Source organism: Athene noctua, chromosome 16 (assembly GCF_965140245.1).
Source record: "Athene noctua chromosome 16, bAthNoc1.hap1.1, whole genome shotgun sequence".
In the NCBI taxonomy this organism is placed as follows: Eukaryota; Metazoa; Chordata; class Aves; order Strigiformes; family Strigidae; genus Athene; species Athene noctua.
Genome location: NC_134052.1, coordinates 15114384 through 15140420, shown reverse-complemented (window position 1 = coordinate 15140420; position 26037 = coordinate 15114384). Strand labels below are relative to the sequence as shown.

The following is a 26037-nucleotide window of genomic DNA, read 5'->3' as shown; positions in this document are numbered from 1 at the left end:
AGATAAATTAATGTAAGAGTAAAGGATCTGTGATTGCATTTCATTACATCTCCCAAACATCCCATCTGTCATGAGAGGGAGATAAGCGAGGTAGAAGAGATGTGTTTCAAGTTCAAGTGAAGATCTGCTTCTAAGTAAATGTAGTGGTTGCAGAACTTAAACCTTTTTGCACTCAAATTACTCCCTGCGGTACGGCCACTGTTAAATCTGCTGACTTGACTAAAAAGCCCATTCCCACAAAGTAGCAGAGAAATACCCATTAATCCTTCCAGAAGCTGCCCAGCCTGGTGCTGAACTAAAATTCCACCTATAGAAGCATGACCGATCTGTTGTTTGCAATATAAATAAATCTGGAAAGGATTTTTATTTTGCAGATGGTTGGTTTGGAGCTCAGAGTGGATTCACTGAGATGTAACTGGAGGCTGAAGGCAAAAGCCTTGTATTTGTCAAGTGGCTAGAGGTGCTAGGGAAGGTGGTGATGATTTTCCTAAATACTGAAGAATGGTTTGAAGAGATCATTTGTGTTTATTTTTCTTAGAAGTACTTCTTTGCAGAGCAGCTCCTAAGTAGCTGTGTTCCCCTGTCCTAACTAGAGTTCACTGTGTTTTGGAGAGATGTTAAGGGGACGGATCAGTCTGGAAGAGCGTACGACTGAAGTCTTGAAGACTTTGACATAACCTGTGTTGTCTTCTCTGATGTGTCTTCTCTCACGCGAAGGATACACAAATGCGCTTCTCGAATTGAAATGAAAAGCCAGCGTTCACCTTGCCAATGGTTATATAAAGCCTGAAGCAGGTCATTTAGCCTTTCGCAACCCCTTTTTGTAGGAAAAGGTTGGGTGGCCACTAGAGGACACTCTGTTCAAAACCATGAGCTGGGCCCACCGGTGGAGTGGGGAGGACTTCAGAGAACTGCCTTAGATTTCAAAGTGATGTCAGGGCAAACAAACAACAGATTGCCTGAGGACTAGACGCAGAAAACCTGCAGTGCAATGCCCTTTCAGAGCTGGGAGAAAAAAAAAAAACAAAAAAACCCCAACTCTTAACCATCTGTGACATGAAATTTGTAAGTGAAACCCCGAAACCCAACACTTTCTCCCCAAATGCTGAAGTGACAATCTGAAGGAGGAAGAGAATCGGAGAGGTTTAAATGTCACTCATGTTAAGTAATGTTTTGTCATGTTAATTATATCGTAGTTTACAGTATGAAGCAGGTCTGAAGGTTGATGGGAAACTTTTATTTTATCTTCCAGGTAATGTGGAATGGTGCCATGTTTGGAATCCCTCAAGTACCTTTTGATCCTCATGAGCGTAAATGCTGCACACTCGTGCTAAACCCAGACCTTTAGGACCTTGTGTAGTAATAACTTAAAACCTAAAGACAAGCTGTTTTCATTCTAAGCTTCCTTATAAATCTTTATATTTAATTCAACTGGAAACCAGTCCTCCCCTTTGCATCTCAGTTTTACCATCCAGTGGGAGCAACAAACTGAGGTCTGCACTTCCTACGGTTCAGACTCAGTTGATTTCTGAAAGTTTCTTTCTCTCTTCACCCCACAATTACCTTTAATTTCTCCAAAATCCTGACATTTTTCTAAATTGCATCCTTGTAGAAAGAAATTATATTAGCTAAAAGGTCTTTGAAATGAATCGGTGTCTACTCTGCCTAAGAAACTTTACAGAATGCATGCAGTCAGGGGTTTTTTGTCTTTATTTTCAGGTTCTTTATCTCTGTTAGTGAGCTCCCTTTTAAACTCGCTTACCTGTAGTATTCCACGCTCCCGTCAATGGTTGGAAACGTATTTTTTGTTGGATGTTACAACTACATGTAACAAGAGACAGCCTCTACCCTAAAAGCCTTACTGCCGGATACGTTTGACAGGCTGTTAGATAAGAAGCTATCCTTAGTTTGCAGAGAGTGTGCTAAGGCAAAAAAACTGACATAAAAAACTTGACCCTGGGCCATCTGCATCGTAGCTCAGCCCTGGAGGCACGGGGTTATTTTTTGGTCGTTGGCCATGAAGGTGCTTTCTGCATGCTTTCAGATAAATGCCTGAGGAGGAGGTGGAGTTAACTCGCTGCTCAAAATAAGAAACGAGGTAAAAATAAATCAAAATTAAGAGTTTGTATTTCAGCACCACAATTAAAGAGGGGTGGGAACAGTCTGATCTTCAGTGATGTACATAATGGCAGAGAGGGTGGGCGGTTGGACTGTCAAACTGCCTTAATTTAATTGCAAACACATGCTGATGAGTCCCCTCCTCCTGGACCTCAGGGCTGGGAAACTTTTTTTTTTTTTTTTTTTGTCAGCTCCCTGCAGTTCAGAATTGAGGCAAATACACTCCAGCAAACACCATGCTGATCAAATCTTCAGCTCTTCGAGGCTTTTTGTGTTTTCTCCTCTTGCCTAGTTTCTCCTGCTCCTGCCCTAGTCGCTGCCTGTGCTTCAGGACTACAGTAAGATGCATGCATCTGATGTTGGAAACCATCCCCGATATCCCACCCCAGACAAACATACTGTGAGTAACCATTTCATTTTACTGCCTTTCTTACCTGCTTGGTCTTTAGAAAGAAGAAAGAAAAAGTCAAGGCCAAAGGCATGCTTTTTATATTCCTTTTTTTTTTTTTTTTTTTCCTGCAAATTGTCTACATCACAAACTTTCATGCTTTTAAAGAACAAAACAAACTGCTTGTTTTGGCGTCAGTTAGTTGTTAACAGGACAATCGAGGGAAATGAAAAATTGAGTAAGAATAATGCTAGGGCAGTCACTGGAAGATGGTTTTGGAGAATCAAAGGTCACAAATGTTAAACTGAGCTTACAGAAAGGTACACAGTTTACATTTGAGAAGGCTTTCTATATGGATATAGGGGGGAGAGAGGAAATAACAGCAGTTCAAGCTTTTACCTCTACTGAAACACAGAATTTTCTAACACACACAACACCATTTCTTCCCTAAACTTTACTGGCTTTCCAGTTTCTATCTGAAGTGTACAAACTGAACTTCAGGCTTCTTTGGAAAGCAACAATTGTGGTAACTCACAGATTCCTTGAGAAATAAAGTACCTGTTGGCGAGGGAGCTGCTGGCTGAGCCCGTTTGAATAGAAAAAGTGGAGGGAAAGGGCATGTAACGCTTGGAGACTCCTCAACAGCTCTTACCAGGAGATCCAGAAGAGCACTTCCCTGTGATTCTAAACTAATCCTAAATCTAAAGGTGGCTTTAAGATGAAGTGGCTAAATACTTCCCTTTGTGCTACTCTTAGCTGATCCCTTCGTTTGGACACCTATTTTGTAAGTGGTAGGAAAGACCTGTCAAAAATTTATCTTTGTACTCATCCTCCTTAAACTGCTGCTAATTGGAAAACTTTTTCAACACTAGTTTGAGAAGCTTTTCCCTGTGCCTGTAACAAACCAAATTTGGCCCCAACCAGCACATCTATACCAGCATTTTTCCTGTAAACATCTCGCTAATATTGCTGATGTGTTTTTCTGCTGGCAGCCTAAGGAACGCAGTGTGGGCAGGGTGCTGCCATCCAGATCTGCTTTGGTGGATGGACACCACAGAGGTTCTGGCATTGGTGGCACACAGGGAAATGTCTACACTTGCTACAGCTGCCAAAGCTACGCCCTTGGGGAATCTGTTTGCTGCTGGGGAGTCACCCTGACGTGGGGCAGGTCAGCAGCTGGACTTGCTCTCTCCCTCGGCTGGTGATGGAGTGGTTATTCCATGGTGTGAAACTGGTCAGTGCTGGTTGGCTTGGTGCAAACTGTCTGGGTAGAGGTTATCTGCTCTACAGCAGCTTGCAGAGTCTGACTCTCCAAATGATCACCAAATTTTTTTTCCCCCTGTATCTTGAAATATTATTTTTTTTTAAATACCCTTATACTGTTTAATTTTAGCAGATTAACTTGTTTTTCTTTGTTTAAACATGGATCTTTACTGGGGGAGATGTTTGTTTTGTTGGCTGAACTGAGGTATTTCTGAGCTTAGTGGAGCTTAATTTCTGATCTCTGAAATGAGGCAACATTTACTGTCACACTGGATAGCCTGAGTGTGTTTCTGGTAGAGATTCTGTGAGTGCAGAGGGAGGGAAATTCACTGTGGTCACCAACTTTTTTTTTTTTTTATTACCGGAATAATGTATTTCTAAATGCCCTCTGGCAACAGCACACTTCATTCCCTGTGCTGCAGGGGGTAAAACCTAACTCTGGTCCATGGCTTGTCCTTGCAGCTTCCGTAAAATTCCTGGTAGTGTCTTGCTGCAATGTAGGTGGCATTGATTTGTCTGTAAAACTCAATCTAGAAAGGTGACCAGATTTCCCAGGGCAGTGTATACACTCACCCTAGTTCCCTCTCCCCTGCTCTAACTAGTTTGAATGTACACTGCTTGTAAATGCTCTGTGTTTTGTCTGCTTAACCATTTGGAAAGCTGGTTTATTTAGTTTAACATGATAACCACAACCTTGGATGGGAAACTGGGTTTTTAAACATTAACTAAGTGGTATAGGTGCAAGATGCAGAAGTAGTAATATTCCAAAATGAGATGACTGTCCTTATAGACCAGTATTTTTAAAGGAGATTTATCTGGCTTATTCTCTTTTAATACTGTCTGTATAATTATAAGGAAAACCCACACAGATGAGCAGAGATCTCCATAGATATAAAAACATATGAGCCTGGTAAGTGTTCTCTGTTGGCAGATCATGTGCCTTTGTGTGGTGTAAAAATCCTGACTTTCTGGCTATCTTGAAGATCTAATGTATGTAAATCCATTTGTCAGCCAGCATCCCATTGTATCTGTTATAAATAACATCTGAATAATTAAACTTTTTTTAATCGTGAAGGATCAAAGAATGCCTCTTAACCAAGCCCTTGACTACTCCAGCTTTTTGGTATGTTAATCTTTCTCCTGGGAGGACCGTTGTGTCAGAGTGAACATTCAGAATTATAGCAAGAATAGTCTTGATCGTGGAGTTATTCTGAGTAGAAAATGTGGGATTGTGATATTTTCCACATTTGCCCTTTGGTATGAATAGGATCGAGCCTGTGACTGCAGATGCAAACACCGATCCCAGGCCCCGGCTTGGTTCCCTCGCAGAACAGCTGCAGTTTCCAGATGGAGTTTGCTTTGAAGTTGGGAGTTGGGGACTTTCTGACCTCCGTGACTCTGTGCCACCCTCTCTCCAACAACCCTTGAAGAGTGGGGAAGTCTTCTAGCCGGCACATGCTGTGCTTCAACAAGCCCCGTTGGCAGATGGCCCCCTCGGGGCTGTAGCCAGCTGGCGTAACTTAGAGCAGCCCATAGCCTTCTCCGAGCGATGCTGGGATTGGCATGGAACCAGTTCCAGGATTGATGAGCTGTTTCTGGCTCCTCTTTGGTTGCCATTTCCCTCCTCCCTTCCCAATCCCAGCTGGGTGCAGCTGAGGATCTGGCCCAATGTCTGGTTTTAGCAATAGACTATTTATCTTTGGTAATGAAGTCTGTTCGTTTTACCCTGAGCAGAGAATGGGATGGCAGGAATGGCTACACGTGTACAGATAAGTAAGCTATAAAAATTCATGGTGTATAACTGCAAACGTATTTTGGCTGCTGTCTGTTCAACTGGAACATGATTATCCAGATGTGATCTGCTGGTTACCGCTGGGATTCAAGCAGTTCTCTTAGCCAGCAGCCCAAAGAAGGGAACAGCTGTGAAACATACACTCAGAAAATTTCAATAGGTCTTTAACCTTCTAAGTCATTTGTTCTACAGTGTGACATTTAAAACAATAAACTTTGAAACGTGTGGGCATGAGGAGAAGAAATCCATGGAAAGAAGTTCCCCTCTGGCTGGCAGCTAATGGATTGCAATCCAATTATCCGTGGGTTATTCTCCTTGCTGCATTATGCATAGCACATAATGAGTGAGTACTTCTAGAGGAACATAGCTGAGGGCACAGGCAGCGCAGTATCTGGGATCTGAACGCGTCGCTGGCACGAACTGGAAGTGACCCAGTTGTTCACAGACCTGGTTGCTAATTGGGCACGGCCAGCTTGACGAGTTTTGTTTCCCTTCGTCATTGTTGCTGCTTGTTTGGTGGCCGCTCGGTCCCTTTCTTCCTCCCACAGGTCGTTACGCTGCAGTAGGGGAGCTGTAGTAGGACAGGGTGTAGCTCTCTTAGTCTTAAGGAGCATAAGTTTTGACAAGGAACTTTATCCATTTGTTGGGGAAAGGTTTACCGAGCAAATGAGTTCTTGGAAACGCTGCTCCCTTTGTGGTCTCTGTCGTGCGCTTTGGGTTGAAGAATGGATTACTCATTTCCTCCTCGTGTGATAGTCTTATACGCAGCCATGAAACGCACACCCACACATTCTGGATGTGCCAGGTGTGATCTCTTTCTGACTTCTTTCGCTGTAGTATTTAATCCTCGTGAAGCCTTTTAGAGGTGACCAAAATCTTCTGTATGTTCTGTTTATACAAGTCCCTTCATCGGAAGGAAAACGGGGAGGGAAGGTATTTAAAACATATTTTCCTTCCTAGAAACATTCCAACATCTTTTGATGAAAACATCCTTACTCTTGAGATTGTAGCTACCTTCAGGGGTTTAGAAATCCTGCCTTCACTGGACTTCACAGTGCCTCATCAACTGGTTCCCACCTGAGTATTTACATTTTCACTGACCTCATCACATCCTTCTCCCCAGAGGTCCACCAGGATTTTTTTCCTGTGTTCCTTAAGGAGAAGACAGTATTTTCTGGTGAAAGAATGTGTGTGTATTCTGGGTAAAGACTTAAATGGCCATGCTCTTAAAAAAGAAAAAAGCTAACACTTACACTACATGAGACTCGATACTAAAGAGTGCTCCAGCAGTTCATTTAAGCTGGCATGGTGCTAGTGCTTCTTGGACTCCATGAAAAAAAAAAAAAAAAATATATATATATATATATATATATATATATATATATATTTACACACTGAAATTTTGTTTTAGTCCCTCCAGATCAGGGTCAGAACACAGTTCAGCAGGAGGGAAAGTTGTCTTTGTTTGATGTGGGTGATATCTTGAATATCTTGAATAGATGGTACAAAGGAAATATGCTCCTTGCTGACATGAATGTCCAAGAATAGACATAGCTGGTTTGATTAGGATCAGACCCTAATTTCCATCCAAGCTGTTAATATAAATAATAGCTCAAATTATCTAAGATTGATGAGGTCAACAGTTTGCTCTGTAATCGCCCTGCTTGAATATTTATCCAGGGCCTAAACTATGTTTGGGAGATATTTCTCATGCCTGCCTTTCCTGGCAAGAGCTAAAGGGATGCCCTGTGGTCCACCAGGGCTGAAGCTCCAGCAGACCCCTGACACTGCCCTGACACTGCCTTCGGGACCAGGCTCTGCCGTGCAGCATTTGCACCAGCTCGCGTGCACAGAAGAGCTGAGCTCAAACCAGCTCGGTGCGTTGACTGCTGACGCAGAGGGAGCCCTTTTGCAAATATGACCCCTATTTGTGGGAGCTGAAATCTTTAAAAGCTGGTTTCAGGAATGCCTGTGGTAATTTCTTAATTAAGATCTAATGTGCCCGTCCCTAAAACTTCAGAATGTAAGCAGCATGGCAGTGCAACAGAGAGCAACAGCCCGTTCCGCAGCACGAGGCTCTCTGCATCTCTTGCTCGTTGCTGTTTCTGTATATTACACGTATTTCCATGCGGAACGTCTTTTCCTTCCAATTCACTCTTTGAACAGTCAAATCTTGATGTCTTAAGCTGGTACGCCCCAAAATAGCCCGGACTTGGAAAACCCCCGCAGCCTCTATCCTCCCTGCAGTCTCCTCATCTGTCTAGCAGAGATGGCAACGCTCAGCTGTCCATGTAAGGATTCGGAGATGAAGGCTGTCATTTATTAAAGCCACTTGGGGAGTTGTGTGTGAGAGGGACGTTCCTGAGTTGGGGAGCTGATGACAGTGAGTCTGGAAGACTTCAATTCCATCTCAGCAAGGCTGTTTTCCCTTTCTGCCAGGGCTGGAGCTGTTTGGCAGGATGGGGGAACCTGCAGAGCCAACTCCGATGTGCTGCAGATAAGTAAGAGAAACAAGCATCTTTCTGATAAATGTTCTGGCTCGTCTTATATATGGGAAACTTGACTTAAAAATTGCATTTAGGATGCCTTTCACATCCTCCTTTCCCCAGGAAACACTGGAAGGAACCTCGGTGTCTTATCTCTGTTTGTAAAACCACCTTTACTCTCTGTGTCTTGGTTGATAATGACTGGGTGGCTGGCACTTACTCAACCAGTTCTGGGTGAAATGGTCCAGAACTCTCAGCATCATTGCTGTGCACAACATTTTGAACACAAAAGATGCTTCAGTGCAACAAACCCAGTAATTTCCGTGGAGTTGCAGTAAAATACCTCTTGTAGCTAATTATCTGCTTAGTTAACACAGTAATACATGATTCTGTAAAAGCCTAAATAGATTAAACAGAAGTGGAAGTTTCTTGTAAAAGCCATTGATTGCTTTATATGCTAATCAGTGATAATTATTTAACACAATGCTTTCAGGAATTATTGTTCTAATAGCAGCTGGGAGGATCAGAAAGATTCAAGTGTCATTCTGTTTCCCCATCCGTTGCAAATTCTGGCATTCTTGGGAAGCCTCAGCGATGGGGTTAAGAGTTCCCAGATTCAGAAAAGGTGAGATATTTCAAGAGCCAGATCCTAGATGATCCACGTGTCCCAGCCCAGTTTCCTGTCAGAGCTACGCTGCTTTGGCACGAGGGTTTGGTGAGATTTTCTATGGAGCTGGTGTTGTCCAGAGGGATCAGTGTTGATGCAGGACAGCTGCTGTCCTGAGCCTGCAGCGTGCGGGTGTGTGTGAAGGCAGAAGAGGACCTGGGACCCTTTAGCAGCACCCGTCTCCTCTGTTCCTTACAGAAAGGTACCTTGTAATGCCAGACTGTTGGCCTTGAAAACATGGGGAAGAGTTAAATCACAAAAATCACAAAGGATTATTTCCCCCCCCTTGCCCCGTTTTGTAAATTCCAAGGTGGAAAGCATCAGGTGGGGGTGAGGGAGCCCAGCTGTGGGTGCACACAGCAGCTGGAACGGGCTGGCACGGGAGAAGCTCTGGGGGGGGGTGTTCCTCTACAAAGCACACTTGTTCGTGAAAAGAAACGTAAGTTTTCCAGAGTGAGTGCCCTGGGAATAGAGAGAAATGAATATTTCTGTGTAAGAGGGGACAAACTCTGTAGGGAACGTTCTCAATCAAATACAGGTAAGCCAGGGATTTCCCGGTGCAGCCCTACGTGGCGTTCATCACCAGCTGAGCTTTGGGGTAGGGCAAGGGCTGGAGAAAAACCACTTATGGATGAGCCAGAGTATTGGGGTTCTTTTAATGCGTTGGTAAGGAGGAAGATGTAGGTTCCTCTGTGTCTCCAGGGGCTTTCTTTGCTGTGCAGGGACATCCACACTGGTGTCTTCTTACTGGTACAGGTTGCAGAAGAGTCTAGTCCATCCTTTTGCCTCCAGGGCAGGATCCATCCACCTAAACCATATGTAGCCAATGTCTCTCTCGCCTGCAGTCCACCTGAATGTTTTAATAGCCTTGCTATTTGTAAGATATTTTTTAAAAAATCTGAACCTGCAGTTTTGGTCAGTGACTGTTTTCTCTTTGTGGCAATGCTCTCTCATAGTTATTGTATCTCTGGCTAAATAAGCCATTTCAGTTCTTCTCGTTGTCATGTTTTCTAGACTTCAGATCATTCTCATTGCTTTCCTCTGGATTCTCTCCAGTTAATTCACATCATTTCTTGCAGTGAAGTGCTCAGAGTAGGCCGGCACTGTTTCAGTTCCCTTTTTTGTCTGTGGGGAAAGCTGTTGCCTGTGTGTGATGGAGAGCAAACCGGAGAGTGAGCTTCCCAAAGGAGTGCAGAGACAGCTGGGGTCCAGAGAATCATTTGAAGGTCTTATCTGGAACGGAAAACAGAAGAAAAATCAAGATACTTCATTAAAAGAATAAGCTGCGTTTTATTATATGCTCCTTGGGGATGGTAGAAGGGGAAAAGTTCCTGCATGAAGCCAGACCCCCATGGCTAGCTCAGCAGTGGGAGCTCTCAGGAGGCCTCTCTCCATCCTTTCGGTGCTGCTGAGGGACAGTCCAGCCACGCACAGCATGAGGCCTCTCTCAGGGACGTGGGGTCCCTCTTGCCAGGCCCAGGTTTGCTTTATTGCTCTCGCAGGTGAAGAAATCCACTGCCTGAGAGGTCAGACCGCCTTAGGGAGCTCACGACCAGGCGCAGACTTCCACAACGCCATTTCCAAGGAGTCATTTCTGGCGAGGAACCGATAGCGAGAACAACCCTGGGAGCGGAGGAGCTTGCGCTTTTGTTTTTCTGGGTTTTCAGAGGTGTTTTCAGTCACCTGTCGTTCTGGGTTTTGCTTTTTGTTTCAGCTGTGGAAGCCACACACTTGTATGTGAAAGATCGCAGTTGTCTTTGTTCATTAAAATAATCTTCCCCCCACCCCACAGCCTGTGACCCAGAGTGGTATTTTACACTTCACTGCCTGCTTCCCACTGCCTTCCATGAGCATTGACAGCTTCAGCCCTGACCCCTGTGTATTTCTTCCACTTATTTGTTATGTTCCCTATTACCTGTAGCCAGCTGCCTGGACTAATTACACAGCTCTTTACAGCCCCGTGGGGCAGGCAGAGTTGGTGTCTGTGCATTACAGTGTATAAATCAAGTTTGCATTTCTTCACCTTTTTTCATGGTCTAGTCTTTCCTCATTTCCTTTCAACGAGGCCGTGGAGAGTAGTCAGCGTGCTGCGCTATCACCTTTTCCAACGTTTGATTGTATTTGGCTTTATGGTGTCAGCCGTTGCCTTGAAAAATCTGTACAGATACCTTCAAATTTCCATCATCAGGGAAGAGGGATATGTAACACCTCCCAACAAGAAGAGCGAGAAACGCGCGTTCGAAGCAACGCAACTGGAGCCAAACACACCAGAAAACGTCAAGTCACTGCTAAAAACTGCAATTCTAAAGGGTGATCCTTCGGGACTGCGTTTTGCAGTGGACAAATGGTGCCTGTAAATTACAATTCCAACACTTCTTTTGAAATATTGAAGCTATGTTCCTTCCTGCCCTCTAACTCTGCTCTGTGCGATACTTGCTGGTAAGAAAGGGGAGTATTTTTCACCACAATGAGTCTTCTCATTCCTTTATTCAAAGTTTAAAAGTTACAGGAAGGAAGAAGCACAGCAGAAAAGGCAACTTCCACTGGCATGTGTTCTGTTGCATTCAAAGGGGTAGCAAGGCAGAGATTTAATATTTCAGTGTAACTTAAGTAAAAATGCTGTGCATTTTCTGACTAAAAAGTAAGGAAATTTAGTGGGATTTTTTTTTTTTTTAACATAGAATAACTAGGTTTGCAAACTGTTAAGCGAAAGAAGCGTCTTAAAATAAAATCAGCTTTACTTACTGTGTATCTTCTTCTCAAGTACTTGCTCAGGGATGTGTCAGCCCCCTTGGATGCTCGCTGTCAGTTGGAGTTTACAGCCACCTGCAATGAACACACCTCTTTCTAATCTTAATTTTATCAAGGCCACGATTCTTGTTGCTGCCTGTTTTAAAAATAAGTGTTGAACTTGTAGGTATCTGTAGAATTCTTGTTTTAAACTCTGCCTCCAAATGCTCCGTAACTTACCACCAGAATGACAGTTCAGCATGACCATGTGTTTTTTACCTTTTAAAGCAAATGCCCTTAAAAGGCCTCCTTAAACTGAGAAATAACTGCGTATTCTCTAAATGTGATAGATCAGGCAGCATAGCAGAAAAAAGCAACTTCGCTTTTGTGCTTTGGATAGAAACTAACAGTAAAAAAACCATGTTGGTCTTTTGTGATTTGTTATAATACGCTGGACTGTGGAAGGTGCCAAATCAATGCACGTTCCCTATAGAAGTGTTTCTACTTGGTTAACCAGGTTAAAGCACTTAGCTCTTATTTTATTATCTCATTAGCAATCAAAAACCCGTGTTTTAAGGCTCCAAGTCGATGCAGTTACATGGACAGCCCTTGAAATTTGCCAGAATCCCCTGGACTCCACTAATTCTAATTGAAGTTGGCACAAATTTGAAATGCAGGCAGCGATAAACTGTTCTGAGTCTTGGAGCGTTGCAGAGCAGAATGTGAAATGCTTATTATATGAGGTTATTTGATCAGATTTAACTATTTTAGGGCAAAGAAAATTTTGCTAGGGAGCTAAAAACCGGGTCTGTGTGATGATGTGCATTCCTTTACCAATCAGTGTGAGGTACAAGTGTAGTTGCACGTGAACGTGGGGTCTTGAGCAGCAGACCTTGTCCGGTGTTCATGGAAATGATCACTTGAGTCCTTTCGGTCTTTAGTTTTCTGTGAATTTCAAGTTGATTTTGTAAATGGAGGTTTGTCCTGGCTGTTGGCTGACTTTGCAGACAAGAGTAGACCCGAGCCATCGTCCCCCGTCCTCCTCCACACCCTTCCCTGGTCTTTGTCTCCATTTCTCCAGTTGGCTCTCCCGGGAGCCCCCTCCATTCGTCCCGTGGATGATGCCAGTTGCTGCTGGCTTGTTGATACCATGAGTATACTGATTGTGTTTTCTGCTTTCAGAGATTTACGTTTCAACCACATCAAGGAGATACGACCTGGAGCCTTCAGGAGGCTGAAGAACCTCAACACGCTGTAAGTTCCACTCATATTCATTTATTACTTATGTCAGTACTATCCCCTATAACGGCTTAAAGGTGGCCTTGGTCTTCTAGCTATTTCAGCCAAGTTGTGCGTATCCAGCTAAAGCTTTAAAGTTCTCTGTTCTACCCTTGATCATGTTTCTTACCCTTTTAAATTAAATGTGCGATTTAATAACTTCCATTTTGGCAATTAACCCATCTTTTTAAAAATAATTAAAAATCCTGATGCATACTGTCAGTGCCTGGGGAGGTTTCGGGAGGTACGGCTTTAGAGTAGCCTGTAAAAACGGTCCTGGCGTGGGATCAAGATAGTGGAGGGATACATTAAAATCTTCTTCCTTTCTGTGGCTGCTTCAAATGCATAAACCACATTAGTTGCTCTACATGACTTTGAAGTGAGAGTGCATCCTTCCGAATGCTGTCTTGTCCCTGTGCCTTGTGCTGGAATAAATGCCTACAGCTACTCTTCTGGGATAGGAATGGTGGGAGAAGGCAATTCCTTCAGTCTTGCATCCCAGCCAGAGCAGGCACGCTCACGGTATGATACGCTACTCTAATAACAAGTTTTTCTGCTCTGCTCGAAGGAAATAGCAGGAGCCTTTGCTGTTTCTTGCCGCTGTGAGGCTGAGGGTTTGAAGATAGATATGAGTACATCTGCACTGTGTAGCCAAGAAGTTGAAAACAAATCAGCTCCCAAATCAGGAACAGAAGCTGTGTTAGCACAGCGCTGTGCTGGATGTAATTGGCCTGTTGAGACTTAAATCTGATTATTTGAGCTGTTACATGGCGCTAACAGCTATGAGATTTCCAGGTCCAAGCTCAAATCTCTCTGTGAGGCAAACTGACTAGCTTGGGAACCTGCACTGCACCACAGACGTGCTCAGATTTCTTGGGTTCATACATTCGTGGGCCCAACTAGCAAGAGAAAGTCCAGATTGTGGTTTTTTTTTTTTTCTGTCTGACCTTGAGAGGCCTCAAGTCCCTGATCCTGTAAAGATGATAGTGCAGAAAGAAGAAAGGCCTGGGCACCAAGGAATTCAGTCGATTGTAAGAAGTTGTAGGAATGCAGCAGGACTTTTATTATAGAGCCTTGTTTGATAACTACCTTTTAAAAATCAGCATTTGCTAAAGATTGTTCCACTGTCTGTGTGGGACTGATTGGCCAGACCATGACTTCAGAGTACCCTGGCCGTGGCCCAGGCTCCTACTCGTAGAACAGGTGGTCAGCTGGTAGACTGGTAGAAAACTTCATTGCCGATGATGCTGTTCATCCAGAGGACGAGAACAGCCCGTGTTAGTCTCTCAAATAGCACCATGTGATACTTAATTACTAAAGATAATACGGAGAAAAATTACTTTGGATGGATTTCTGTCATTTGAGATAGGGTCAGATAGGGTGATAAGTGTGACTAAAATATCCAGAGAGAAAATAGAGTCTGAGTCCGTTGGGTTTTACCTTATCACAAAGCTCTGCTGCGGCATCTTGATCTCCAGACCTGCTCTTCCACCCCTGAAGCTCTCCTGAGTGGAGAAAACAAGCCGTTCCAAATGATGTCATCTCTGTGTGATGCAGACAGATGTTTGGCAGGCGGCAGGGCAGGACCGCCAGGCTCGTTTCAGCTGAACCCTGGGGAAACAGGATGCTGGCAGGCCTTCACTTGGAGGGATGCTCCACCCAACCTGTGGAGCTTTGTACAAGATCTTGGTCCCTGCCCTGCCAGTGCCTCGCTCTAGGCAGGTCCCTGACATCTGCAAGGCTTCTGCTTCTGTCTTTCTGACTCCTGCCTCTCTGCTGAAAGCTGGATATGGATGTGCAGCCTGGCTGAGGTGGAAAGACCCATCTCTATATAACACCTGTTTATGCTCCATGAATTTGTCCAATTCTTTTTGCTTTCTGTCTCCACACCCTCCTGAACAGGCACCTCAAGGACAGCAAACCCACGAACAGATACTGAAGGAACTAGGCATGAATGTAGCCTCTGACATCACTAATCTCATGATTATGGATGCTGGGGCAGTAAGAGGAATGTGTTTTGCACAGAGGGTGAGCAGGCTCTCCTGCTTTTCCTGAAGTATCCTCCGGCCCTTGTCAGAGCTGGAATACTGGACTAGGTGAAATGCTGCTCTAACAAAACACTGCGTTTTTATATTTGAATTCTGAAGATCAACTGGTTTTGCAAATGGAACCTTTCCATTTAAACAGTGCTTCATATGCTTGGTTGTATTTCCTGGTCTGGCCAGCAAACTGGAAAAATCAGTTATTCTCACACTCGTAGTAGTTAACTCCCACAGATGAGGAGCTGATAACTGAATGAGAGAATGTCAGACCTCGCACTCCTAAAGCAAATTTTTCTTCAGGAACTTTGGTTTGTCCAATTCCCACATCAAAACTGACAAGAGCTGATGAATTTGCTGATGTTTCTTAGATGGTAAACTTTTACCTCAGGACTCATATAGTTCTTCAAGTGATAAAACCCTTTAAAATCCCTGAGAGACTTGCTGGGAAAGTTTGGCCAGAATATTTGAAGCAAGAGGTTTGGAGGACAGAGTAGTTCAGGTTCCAGATGCAGGGCTCTGAGCTTGCAGCTTTCTGCCATGGGACTTAAATGTTCCTTAAGCAAATAAATGCTTTTTGTGAGAGCTTTTTCCTATGATGCTTTGGCCTGGCAGAGGAAGGGCAGCAGATTCTGGTACAGCTTCTGTTGTGCATCTCCTTTTGGGCAGGATGGCTGTACTATATCCAAGTTTGACAGTTTATAAACCGCCCTGATAAGGAAACCTTTGTAGCTGGTGTTGGATGCGGGGACACGGGCTGTGAGACTGACAGAAGAGGAGCCTGTGGTGAATGTCCAGAGGGGCTTTTCAACAGTTCAAACCTTCCCCTGGCTCTGCTTTCTTCTCTTCTCTCCCTGGTGTGGAGATTTGATAAATTACAGAGCACTACTTTAAAAATAAAAACAGGAACCCTGTCTGTCCGTGGAAGAGATACAGTCATTATGGTTTTGGCTGGGGCCTCCTGGTACAGCACCACAGGTAATAAGCAATTATCTGAAATGCTGCACCACTGTGAGCTTGCTTGTTGGCTGTCGGCAATGTTTGTGTGCATTGGAGAAGTCCTCTTGGGCTGAAGGTTTTGGAGTTGTGGCGTTTCCTTGTCCTTTCCTATTGTCTCTTCTCAGTTCCTGTGCAGATGTTGGTGTCAAGGATCTCCTTTGTGTAATTTTAAACTCTCAATATGTCTCCTTGGTTAAAAAAAAAAAAAAAAAAAAAGGGAGTCAGGGAGAGGGAGGGGAAAAAACTGCCATCCACAAAATACCCCCAGCAACAGCTGTTCTGCTTGAGTTTGCCAATGCCAGCTGCATCGCTTCACCCAACGTTAGCTCGGAGCAGGTGGTGGGCTGTGGAAGAGAGCAAACATGCTGCCAGCCCGAGGGGAGCCGCAGCGTCTCCTTGCTTTCTTTGCTCCTTTAGGTCCTCTTTGGGTGGGGATGGTTGGTGACACCCCTGCATGACTGTCCCCAGACGTGTTTCCACAGGAGGTCAGCGCTCTGTCACATTGACCCGATTGATTTGATGCCTGTGTTTTCAAACCAAGACCATCACAGCCAAATAGTTGCTGCTACTTGGGTCTTTCCAGCATCATCTATAGAAATGTCCAACTCTGGGACCAAAGCAATATTTCTTAACTTCCCCAGTACGTATTTTGTTCTGCCTGTGGCATGAGCACCTAGAGAACAGGGACTCTGTCGAGACCACATCGTTGTACATGCTTCTGTCTGGCCTTTTGTCGGTGTCATTGCTCCCATTGTATTTCTCTTTCTGCTTAGGTGAGAGCAAAAGGCACTTGTGGTGAGCTCTGCAGCTCTCCTTTAGATGCTGCTTGTAAATAGTTTCAGGGTGAATGACAGGAGTGACATGGACACTCTATCTTGAACCCTCTAGTAGCTCTTGAGAGAACATCTTCCTGCCAGCAAGGAGGGGATGTCGGAGCCTGCTTGGATCTCAGAATAAAAATTCCTCCTTCAAATAAGGGAAATGGCTATTCCAGATCATTCTGTCGAAAAGGGAGAATGCATGGCTGAACATTAAACTCACTTTTCTTCCCCCTTCAAATACACTATGTGATGATTTCTATTAACGGTGGGAGGAAAAAAATAGCTGTTATGTCACAATGACTGTAGCTTCTCAAATGAAAAGAGGAAAGACTACACGGTTTGAGTCCGAATTCTGTACTGTCACATCATCTAATACATTCTTCAAACAGAAAACGACTCATTTAATGCAACTTAAGCCTGTGCTTGGCAACCCAGAGAGAGGGTGGGGAAGGAGAAGGGAGGGGCGGTCAGGACATAAAACCTAAAGGAAACTGTATGTAAAATGTTCTCTTAGTGAATCCGGGCCAGATCTCATGGTGCTTGTATATCTCGAACCCTCCCAGAAGAATTTTTCAGGCTTAAAACCTGTGTGATTGAGTCCACCTACTCATTTGGAGCCCAATTCACCAGCTGGCACAAAGGGGAATGCCACGTCATTTTGCTATCTGTTGATAAACTCTAGGAAACGTGTTTCTGATACTTCTAATTTAGCTTGTTTTGCTACAGGGTATGCTTAAGATATGCATCGATAATGATCTTTTCAGCTTCTGTCTGCCAGACCATATTCCCAGCAGATCTGGTTAGCAGTAGATTTTAGCATTCAATCCTCTTTAACATTAGCAGGAATTTGGGGTGGTTTGCTATTGATTGCAGCTGGGATCAATATTCAGGTCATGCCAGGATTTTGCACCAGGTCATGCCAGGATTTTGCACGTTTCTCTGCCCGGGTGAATTACACAGAAGTTGAGGAGCAGACAGCAGTGTAGAAGCCATCTAAAGTCTTTCTAGGAGCCAGATGTGCTGTCTTGTCCGTGGAGTTCTCTGAAAGCACCACTTTGGAGTATGTGGAATAGGATGGACTTCATAAATTAAATCACTTTTGAGTTTTTTCCAGGACGTATCCTTCTATTACAATGGGGAATCCGGAGACAGGAAACAGAGATGGCTTCTTCCATACGCTTTTTAATCTTTAATCAGGCAGCGAACAAATTTTTAAGTATCAGACGATGAGATAAGAGGCCGGTGTACTGCATGCCATCTGAACTTCCAGATTTTGTCTTATTTGGCTTGGATCGCTGATTACACCCTCTTGAACCGTCCTAAATAGCCAAGACAACAAAACGGACGAGGTCAACGCTTTTAAATAGCACCAAAACACAGTCAGACAACATGTTGCAATTTGAAATCCCCCCTGGACGTCAGTCCTGGTCCGACCTCCTTGTGTTAAAGATAAAGGGTTGGCCAAGGAGCCCAGACGGCCGCGGTGCGGGGGGCTGCTCAGGCTGTCGGTGCAACCCTACCTCCAGCACTTCCTTGCCTGGCTGCTGCCTTGTGTCCCCTGTGAAACGAGCAGCCGATGCCAGCTGCGTGGCAGGGGACAGGTCCTGGCATCCATGGGAATGATGTCGGAGCTGGCACCCATCTATCACCCATCTAGCATTCTCTGAAGTAGGGCCAGGGATCAGATAACAGAGAACAAGCTGCCTTCATTCTCCCCTGGCTGGAGATGAAAGCCTGCTGATAGAGGGCAGGGAGGGAAGCGTGCACCGTTGGTGCCTGTGTTGTCTTTGTCCTGTGGGTAAATAGACAAAATCCCTCTCCCGCGCTGCTCCCAAGCAGTTATTTCCAGTCCTTGGGTGTTCAGTCATCAAATAAACCCCCTCGGGTTGGTGTTTCAGGGCTGTATTTCCACTCAGCATATCTGGCTGTCAAAGCAGGATCGTGTGTTCCAAGGACTTGACATCATTTTTGCATCCTCATAAGTGAAACGGGGTTGTTTAGCCTCAGCCGTGTGTATTGAGCCATTGCTTCCAGCTGTGCAGAAACCTTCCAGCAACTTTCTGCCTTAACCTCTTCGGGCTGCTTGTCCGCAACCCTGGCAACGTGCAGCTTGGTAGTGGCACGTGCATCCGTGGTAGCAGGGCAGCTAATCAAGGGAGGATGCTCAGATCAAGGATACTGAGTTTTTTCTCACCTTTATTGCTCTGACTTCCAAAAATTTATTTGCCCTCGAGTTTCTCACGTGCTTTTTTGGACCTTTTATGGCAGGCCCCACCTGTAAACAAGCTGGTGTGACTCAGGTGCCTGGCGGTAACTTGTGAGGCTGCCATAACACATGTGTGTTTCTGACATCTTTTATCTTTGCATCCTTGAGGCGTTTGATTTTATCTTCATTTTCTTTTCCCACATATTTTCTTTCATTTCTCCCCATCTCTTTGTCTTTTCTCTCTATCCTTTGCCTGCATAAACTGTTTTCCCAGGAAGAGACCTTTGCTTGTAGTGCCAGAGGCTGGCTGATGCACTGCCTAACCTGTTTTGCCCTCTAAAGTGGGGCAGAAGATGGGGCTTTACTGCTGGAACAGTGCTGAACTGTCTTCTCACCTGCTCTCTGGTGGCAGATCATTTCTGAGGAGCACAACTTCCACAAAAAGGAACTGTGAAACAGAAAATGCCCATCCAATGCACTTGTTGAATTTGACTCAACACTGTAAGGTCCGTCCGCTTGCAGAGGGAATAGCGGTTTTTCCTACAACACGAGAAAAACAAGTCTTTGTAGTACACGGTTGCAGCTCTCCTCTCCATCCACATCTCCATTTAGGAATTTTAAAAATAAGTTGTAGCTGGTGAAATCCTTGCTCTGAGCTCTGTGTCTATAAGCTCCACCAGCTCTGCGGCCGCAGTGAGGTTTGCCAGATCTGAACATCAGTGGGGTACCACAGCCAAAGACCCACAGGAGTGCGGTTGGGCAGCCACGACGAATAGTTAAACGTCATATATCAAAGAGCTATTTATAAGTGATTTATTTCATTTTCTTGGTGTTGAGCTTGGCAGTGGTTGCAGAAGAGGTTTTTGTAGCGTTCAGCTGTGTGGTTACCACTGTTGCACACAGCCTGGTTATTACGAGGTTGAGCTGTTTCTGGTCATTGGCACCAGCCATCATTTGCATGCACAGTCATGGCAACTGCACATACAAGTTGGAGATTTCTTGCCAGTGCGATGTTGTCCATAGGTTTTGTATTAAAATCTGGCGTAAGGCTCTCCAGATCGAAAGAGGCTGTCTCGGAATAGCCTTGGGAGTCAGATCTGTACTTATTTTTCATTTGCACATAGTTCTGTACGAAGTGATTAGAACAAAGTGTTTTACCATTTTATAACTCCTATAACTCCGCTGTGAGCTGGTATTTTAAACTGCATTTTTACTCTTAAATACTGGCTCGCACGTTGTTGAACGCAACCACTGCACCTTCGAAAACCACGGCGGTGGTACAAGAGTGGCAGCAGTCATTTAATTTTTCCCTCCCCTCCACTTCCTTCTGCCTGTTTCCCTTCCCCTCATCCCTTTCCTGACCAAAATTGAAACTTTGGGGTGGAAAACACTGTGGCAAAAAGTAAAGTCTTTGAACGTTGTATATATTGGAAGCACTTGGCCTCTCTGGGCGAGAAACCTTCTCGTTGACTTAGCTCGTGTCAGTATCCAAACTTTGATCTGCTAACCCCTTTAAATCTTAAACTCTGTGAAACCTGGGCTCAGGATTTTTCAGTGGGTATCCAGGAACAGCAACGCCACAAATGTTACACGTGCTGAATTCACCGGTTGTGTTTTTCTTTCTTGATTTGAACAGGCTGCTGAACAATAATCAGATCAAACAAATTGTGAGAAGATCCTTTGAAGATCTGGAGAACCTAAAATACCTGTGAGTTGTTAGCTCAGTAATTTCTTAACCTCCTTGAGATTGAACGGCTTGCTTCTAATGTTTGCCAGCTAAGGATGCATTTTCTGTGCTTGGAATTTCTGGATGTTAATGCCATAGCTGTAGAACATTGCTCTTGAACCCAGTCAGCAAGCTCTGCTTTGGGTTGAAGTTCGTAGCTGTCTCCTGGGACTTTTAAAAACACAACTGCTGATCAGTTAGCCTAATGTTTTTTTTTTTTCTTTCTCTCATTTTGAAAGCTACCTTTATAAAAATGAAATTCAGAGCATCCAGCAACATGCCTTCAGTGGGCTTCGCTCTCTGGAACAGCTGTAAGTACAAATGAGCCTTGTTGCTGAGCGTGATGTGCGTAAGTGCTGATTTATTGGCTGCTCTAACTCAAGTGCTGTGTTTCCAGTAGTGCAGAGCACCAGACACTTAGCAAGGAATAGGATGAGGCTTCTGCTGTTTTATCATCTGGCTTTGCAAGACTGCACTGGCTTCGTTTGCAAACAGCTGGTCCCAGTACTGATTTTGGTTCGTTAATGCTGAGGTCTCTTCCTACTGACAACTCATGTTTTTTCCTGAAGCAGGAGACAGCTGGCCTGCAGTGTTGATGTCTGCTGGGACTCCTGGAGCAGAGAGTAGAATCTGGCCTTTTGTTTGAACTGAGGCTGCTGGTCAAGTTTGTCCCTTATCCAAACCTTTGCTGAAACCTTGGGCTGCCCAGGGAGGTGGTGGAGTCCCCATCCCTGGAGGTGTTTAAGAGTAGAATCGACATAGCGCTGAGGGATCTGGTTTAGTTGGGAACTGTCAATGTTAGGTTAATGGTTGGACTGGATGATCTTCAAGGTCTTTTCCAATGTAGGCGACAATTCTGATTCTGTGAAAACAAATGGATGAAGTGCAAGCTGAGAGCAGAGGCAGCGGGGTATTTGTGGGAGCGATGGTGGTTCTCGCATGCTGTAAAGCATCTGGAAATTGCAATGGGGGGGAAGATGATGGATCCAAACAAAGTAATGACCTTCCCTCCAAGCTGCGCGGCACTCTGGGATGAAAGGAGCCTCACGTGTTTACCTGGCAGCCAGAGTCTATCCCTGTGACATTGGAGCAGTCCTTAAATGCTCCCCTTCTGTGTATGCCAAATCTGTGCTGTTTATTCAATCAAAGAAGTTTTGGGGGTTGACTTTTAGTGCTCCATGCTCAAGGTGGGATGGGAAGACTGAGCTCTGACTCTTCTAAAGAGTCTGGCTAAACTGGGATTGGATTTTTCATGCCGGGGTTCATGATATATTATGTGCCTCTGTGTAAACACACGTGTGCATGTGGAGAGAGTGTGAACGTGGATATTTGAAGTTTAGGAATTATTTGCATCGTTGGAGGACCAAAGGTGAAACTGTTCTAACTCATGGATTGTCCCCAACGGCAGCGTTTATAGGGCTGGAATGTAACTGAGGGGATAGGATCCAGCTTGTTCTCCAGGCTGAGAGCAGGAGTGAACAGAGTATAACAGGAAGTTTTCAGGGAAGCTTAATAACAGGTGTGCTACCAACCTTGTGTGCAGTGTGGTTTTTCATCAGCCACCTCAGCAAGGATGCCTTGGGAGAAAACATAGGAAGCAGATAGCGACTCAGCTGTGCTTAAAGAGGAGATGCTGCTGCCTGCAGTGATATTTTAACAATGAGCGTTCCAGACTTGATGTCACGAATAAAAGAAAAAAAAAAAAAAAAAACAAAAAACAACCACCCAACAAAACTACAAAACCAACAAACAACCCGCTGAAAGTCCCATCTGTTTTCAATCTCAGGCAGGCATGATTCCAACAGAATTAGCTTTGCTCAAATCCTACCCCGTTTTGCTGTACCCCACAAGCCAGTTTTTCAAGAAAAAATATAACCCGATTGATGGACAGTATCAGATGCTTTCCTCAAGGTCCAAAGCAATGACAACAGACATCTGAGACGTATTAAAACACACATGTCTCTCCCCACTGTTGCCCTCCACTGCAGAATCTGAGTCACCGTCTCTCGGTTTGCGCTCTGATAGTGGACCATTTATCATGAATCCTTCCATTACAAATCAAACAGCCATGTGGTGGCTTAAGCAATTATTTCTCAATGCAGTCAGCTACAACAGCAGAATGAATATTTGTAGATCCGGGATTAATCGGTGTCCGCTGTGAAATTTATGCCTGTGTAAAAATAAGGGGGAAGAATTTAGGCAACTTTGAAACCCTATCAAAATGCATCTGAAGGTCTCAGGATCGTGTCAGTTCTGCTGGTGAACGTCACAGGAACGGGGAGTCTCAGGTATCGTGGTGGGTTGCTCTGCAGACCCCAGGTTTTCTTTGCTGATGGTCTCCCAGGCCTCTGAAATCACAGGTCACACTTGAGATGTAGTGGAAGTAAAAATGCAAACCTGTTTTAGCAACAACTGGGCTTCTGTGGGTGTAAATATATCGCATTGGGCATTAATGTGCTATTTAGATCCAAGTGTTCCAACTGACTGAACCTCCTCTGTCACTGCCCTCCCTCTGCAGAGACCGAACAGCCCCATGGCAGCTGTTGCCAGATGTTTCTGCTCTTGCTGGGTGGATGCACGTGCTGGGAGCCCCAGTTAGAATCACAGATAAATGCAGGCTGGGAGAGACCTGTCTCCAGTCCCACCTTCAGCAACAAGAAGAACCAATTTCAAAGTTTTATCACGTTGCTTGGGGTCTTTTTCTACAAATTAATTCTCAGCAAACTCACAATCCCACTCAGAAATGTTTCAGTTCCTAGGCTGGGAACAAGTGCCTTGCAGTAAGGCTGTTTCTTCCTCCTCAGTGATCCAAGGGTGTGTTGGGGAATGCCGAGGCGCTAGGGGAAGGGCAGGGAAAATCCCCTAGTGCTCAGATGGGAGCAGCCGCTTCATCCTGGCCCTTAACAGTGCAACAAACAATTCACAGTGTGGGAGGTGGTCTTAAGCTTCAGGGAAGAGCAAATCTCTTCTCCTCTCTGTGTGTGTTTTAGTTTATTAAGTTTATTAATAGAGAGAGTAATTATTTGGCAAGCTAGGAAAAAGACAGAGTTGGCTACGACACTGAAGTGGATGCTGGCTTCTTGACATCTGCCCTGAGATGTGTGGTGACCAATTGCTGGGTGCTGGTGGATTGATCTGGAAAGATCTTCTGTCTTCCAAATCGCAGTCTGTAAGTCTGCCCTTTGTGATTTTCTGTGACAGCTACCTGCATTTCAACAACCTGGAAAGTCTGGAGCTGGAGACGTTTAGTGAGCTGCCTAAACTTGAAAGGCTGTAAGTAAAGATGGGAACTTTCTTGTGAGTAAGGGGGTGAGGAGAAGGGGAAAAAAACCCCTTATTTTTGTATAACAGTTGTGGTAGCACGAAGTGTGATCTTCAAAATGGAGGGAAATTCAGAAAGAAGCTTCCTTGAAGAAGGAGATTTTACATACTTGCCAAGCAGATGTGTTACTGAGAATATGAAGGGAATTTCCCATGCTGTGTTACGTTCACATTTCCACCTAAGTATGGGGTGAATCTACAGAAAGCCCTACAGTTGGCTGAGCCAACTGAAATTTTACTCTGACCATAAGCTCAACATTAGTCACTGTTGGGCAGTGTGTACAAAAAAAAAAAAAAAGGCGGTGGAAAAGGAATAAACTCAGGAATCTAACAAGAAAACCACGCGTCCTTCTTGAAAGCAGTTAGGAAACAAAGTCCTGTGTCTCCTGCTCCCCAGGATTGCTTCTAGTAGTGATGTTGCCACTAGGACAGAAGTTCACATGATGGTTCCCACTCCATGGTGAAACCAACAGACCCTTCTGTGCTGCATGGAAATGTGCCTCATGACCATACACGCTAGGAAAATAAAACCGTGGGATCCAAATACCCGTAGGAAAATTGAGACCTGGATCAGTACACCATGGGTGATCTCAGCCGCTGTATTTGATCCAACAAAAATTCTGGATTTAAATTGTAGAGGAAGGTTTGTCAGCATCCAAGCTGGGCAACCAGGCTGGTCTTGCATGTGTATGCAGACATCTGCGTGCAGGCTGTACGGATTTTGGATTTATCTCCCGTTCCACCAGCTACTAAAATTGCTTCCTATCTTTTATCAGCGTTCTCTGTAACCAACAGAACTAAATGTCCCCCTCCACTGTGGGAATGGAGAGTTAATTATCCTGTCTTGGTCCCCACTGATGCATTTTAGTCCAATCAGGGATTTTTTTTTTTTTTTTTTTTTTTTTTTCCTAAGAACTGGGTTATCTTATCTGTGTGCTAAGACTCTGGAAGTGAAAATTTGCCTTGGTTTGTTCAGAGGTAAGCCTGGCTTAGGACGTTGTTGTCTGAACTAGATTTACTCATGGATTTGGGTTATTAATACATTAAGTCTAGGGCATAAGTTGTCCAGCATCTTCTGCTGGAGCCTTACTTCAATGGTTCCCCTTGTAAAATTGCCATGTTTTCTGTGGGGGAGAAAAGGTCCCTTCTAAATTGGAGCTGACCCAGGCACAGAAAATATAGGGTGGGTCCAGTCTGTGGGGATTTCATGCCCTTTCTCCTCCCTTTGCAGAGCACTCAGCAGATTAACTTTAAGGTTCCAGTTTAAACCTGTTACATCACATCTTGAGTCACCGTTTCCAGTCCCCACCCGCTCTCCACTGTGGTGTATTGCGTTGTGCTCCCAAATGAGTGAAATCCCTATAGCTCATGGAAGCAAACACAGTAAATTTAAAAACTAAACTCCATTTGATGAGCAGCCTTTGTATTTAAAACTGAGTTTTGACCGGGGATGTTATCATCCGTGCAGCGCAAATACTGAATAATGTTTTGGCGTGGGTTCTCCCATTGCAGATTCTTGCACAACAACAAGATTTCCAGGATTCATCCAGGGACATTCTCTCAACTGGAGTCCCTCAAACGGCTGTAAGTAAAAAACATTGCCTGCAAAGAGCCATTGTTTATCTTTGATCAGATGGCCAGGACCTGAGGAAAAATGTGCCTGGTTGGCAAAGCTTTTCGTTGTTGCACTTCTAAGGCCACTGCTAAGTTTATAAAACACTTTTGATTGGACATAAGAGCTGATTTAACCAGTTAGTAGTTTCTTCACGCTAGTGTCTAATTATAATCAAACTATAATCATCTTACAGCTCAATAATGCCACAGGAATGAAGATTCCTGGGAAGTCCTTAGAACAGTTTGAGCCCATAAAACGTTCTTCAAAAATGTAGAAAGTCCAGGTCACAGATATGACCTCCATCATGTCTTCAGATCTGTGTCTAACATGGAAGGAAAAATCATAAAAGTCGTAAAAGAAAAGTTGTTGTTTTTTTTTTCTAGAGATTGAAAATACTCAGAGGGGTGCCAAGGTGCAGGATTCTCCTCCCATGCAGGAACCCTCTGGTGTGTTATTCCCACAGAACCTGGCTGTCTCTTAAGCTTATTTCTTGTTTGCATAAACCCCCCAGAGCTTTGCTTTGTTTGCCTTTTATGATCTTTGGAAATAAGTTCTGTGATGCATTTTGGGGGAAAAAAGAAGCAAAAA

The 26037-nt window shown here is 44.4% G+C and overlaps 1 protein-coding gene across 2 annotated transcripts in view; it reads left to right on the top strand.

Annotated features, from left to right (window-relative positions):
• The first annotated feature begins 2024 nt into the window (after positions 1 to 2024).
• LOC141966787 (peroxidasin homolog) overlaps positions 2025 to 26037 on the top strand; it is a 46415-nt gene continuing 22402 nt past the window's right edge. For both annotated transcript variants that reach the window (XM_074919874.1, XM_074919873.1), the window contains exons 1-6: positions 2025 to 2518; positions 12627 to 12698; positions 20424 to 20495; positions 20753 to 20824; positions 23715 to 23786; positions 25347 to 25418. In XM_074919874.1, the coding sequence (XP_074775975.1) occupies positions 2355 to 2518; positions 12627 to 12698; positions 20424 to 20495; positions 20753 to 20824; positions 23715 to 23786; positions 25347 to 25418 (524 nt within the window). In that variant the 5' untranslated portion in view covers positions 2025 to 2354. The remainder of the gene's footprint in view (positions 2519 to 12626; positions 12699 to 20423; positions 20496 to 20752; positions 20825 to 23714; positions 23787 to 25346; positions 25419 to 26037) is intronic.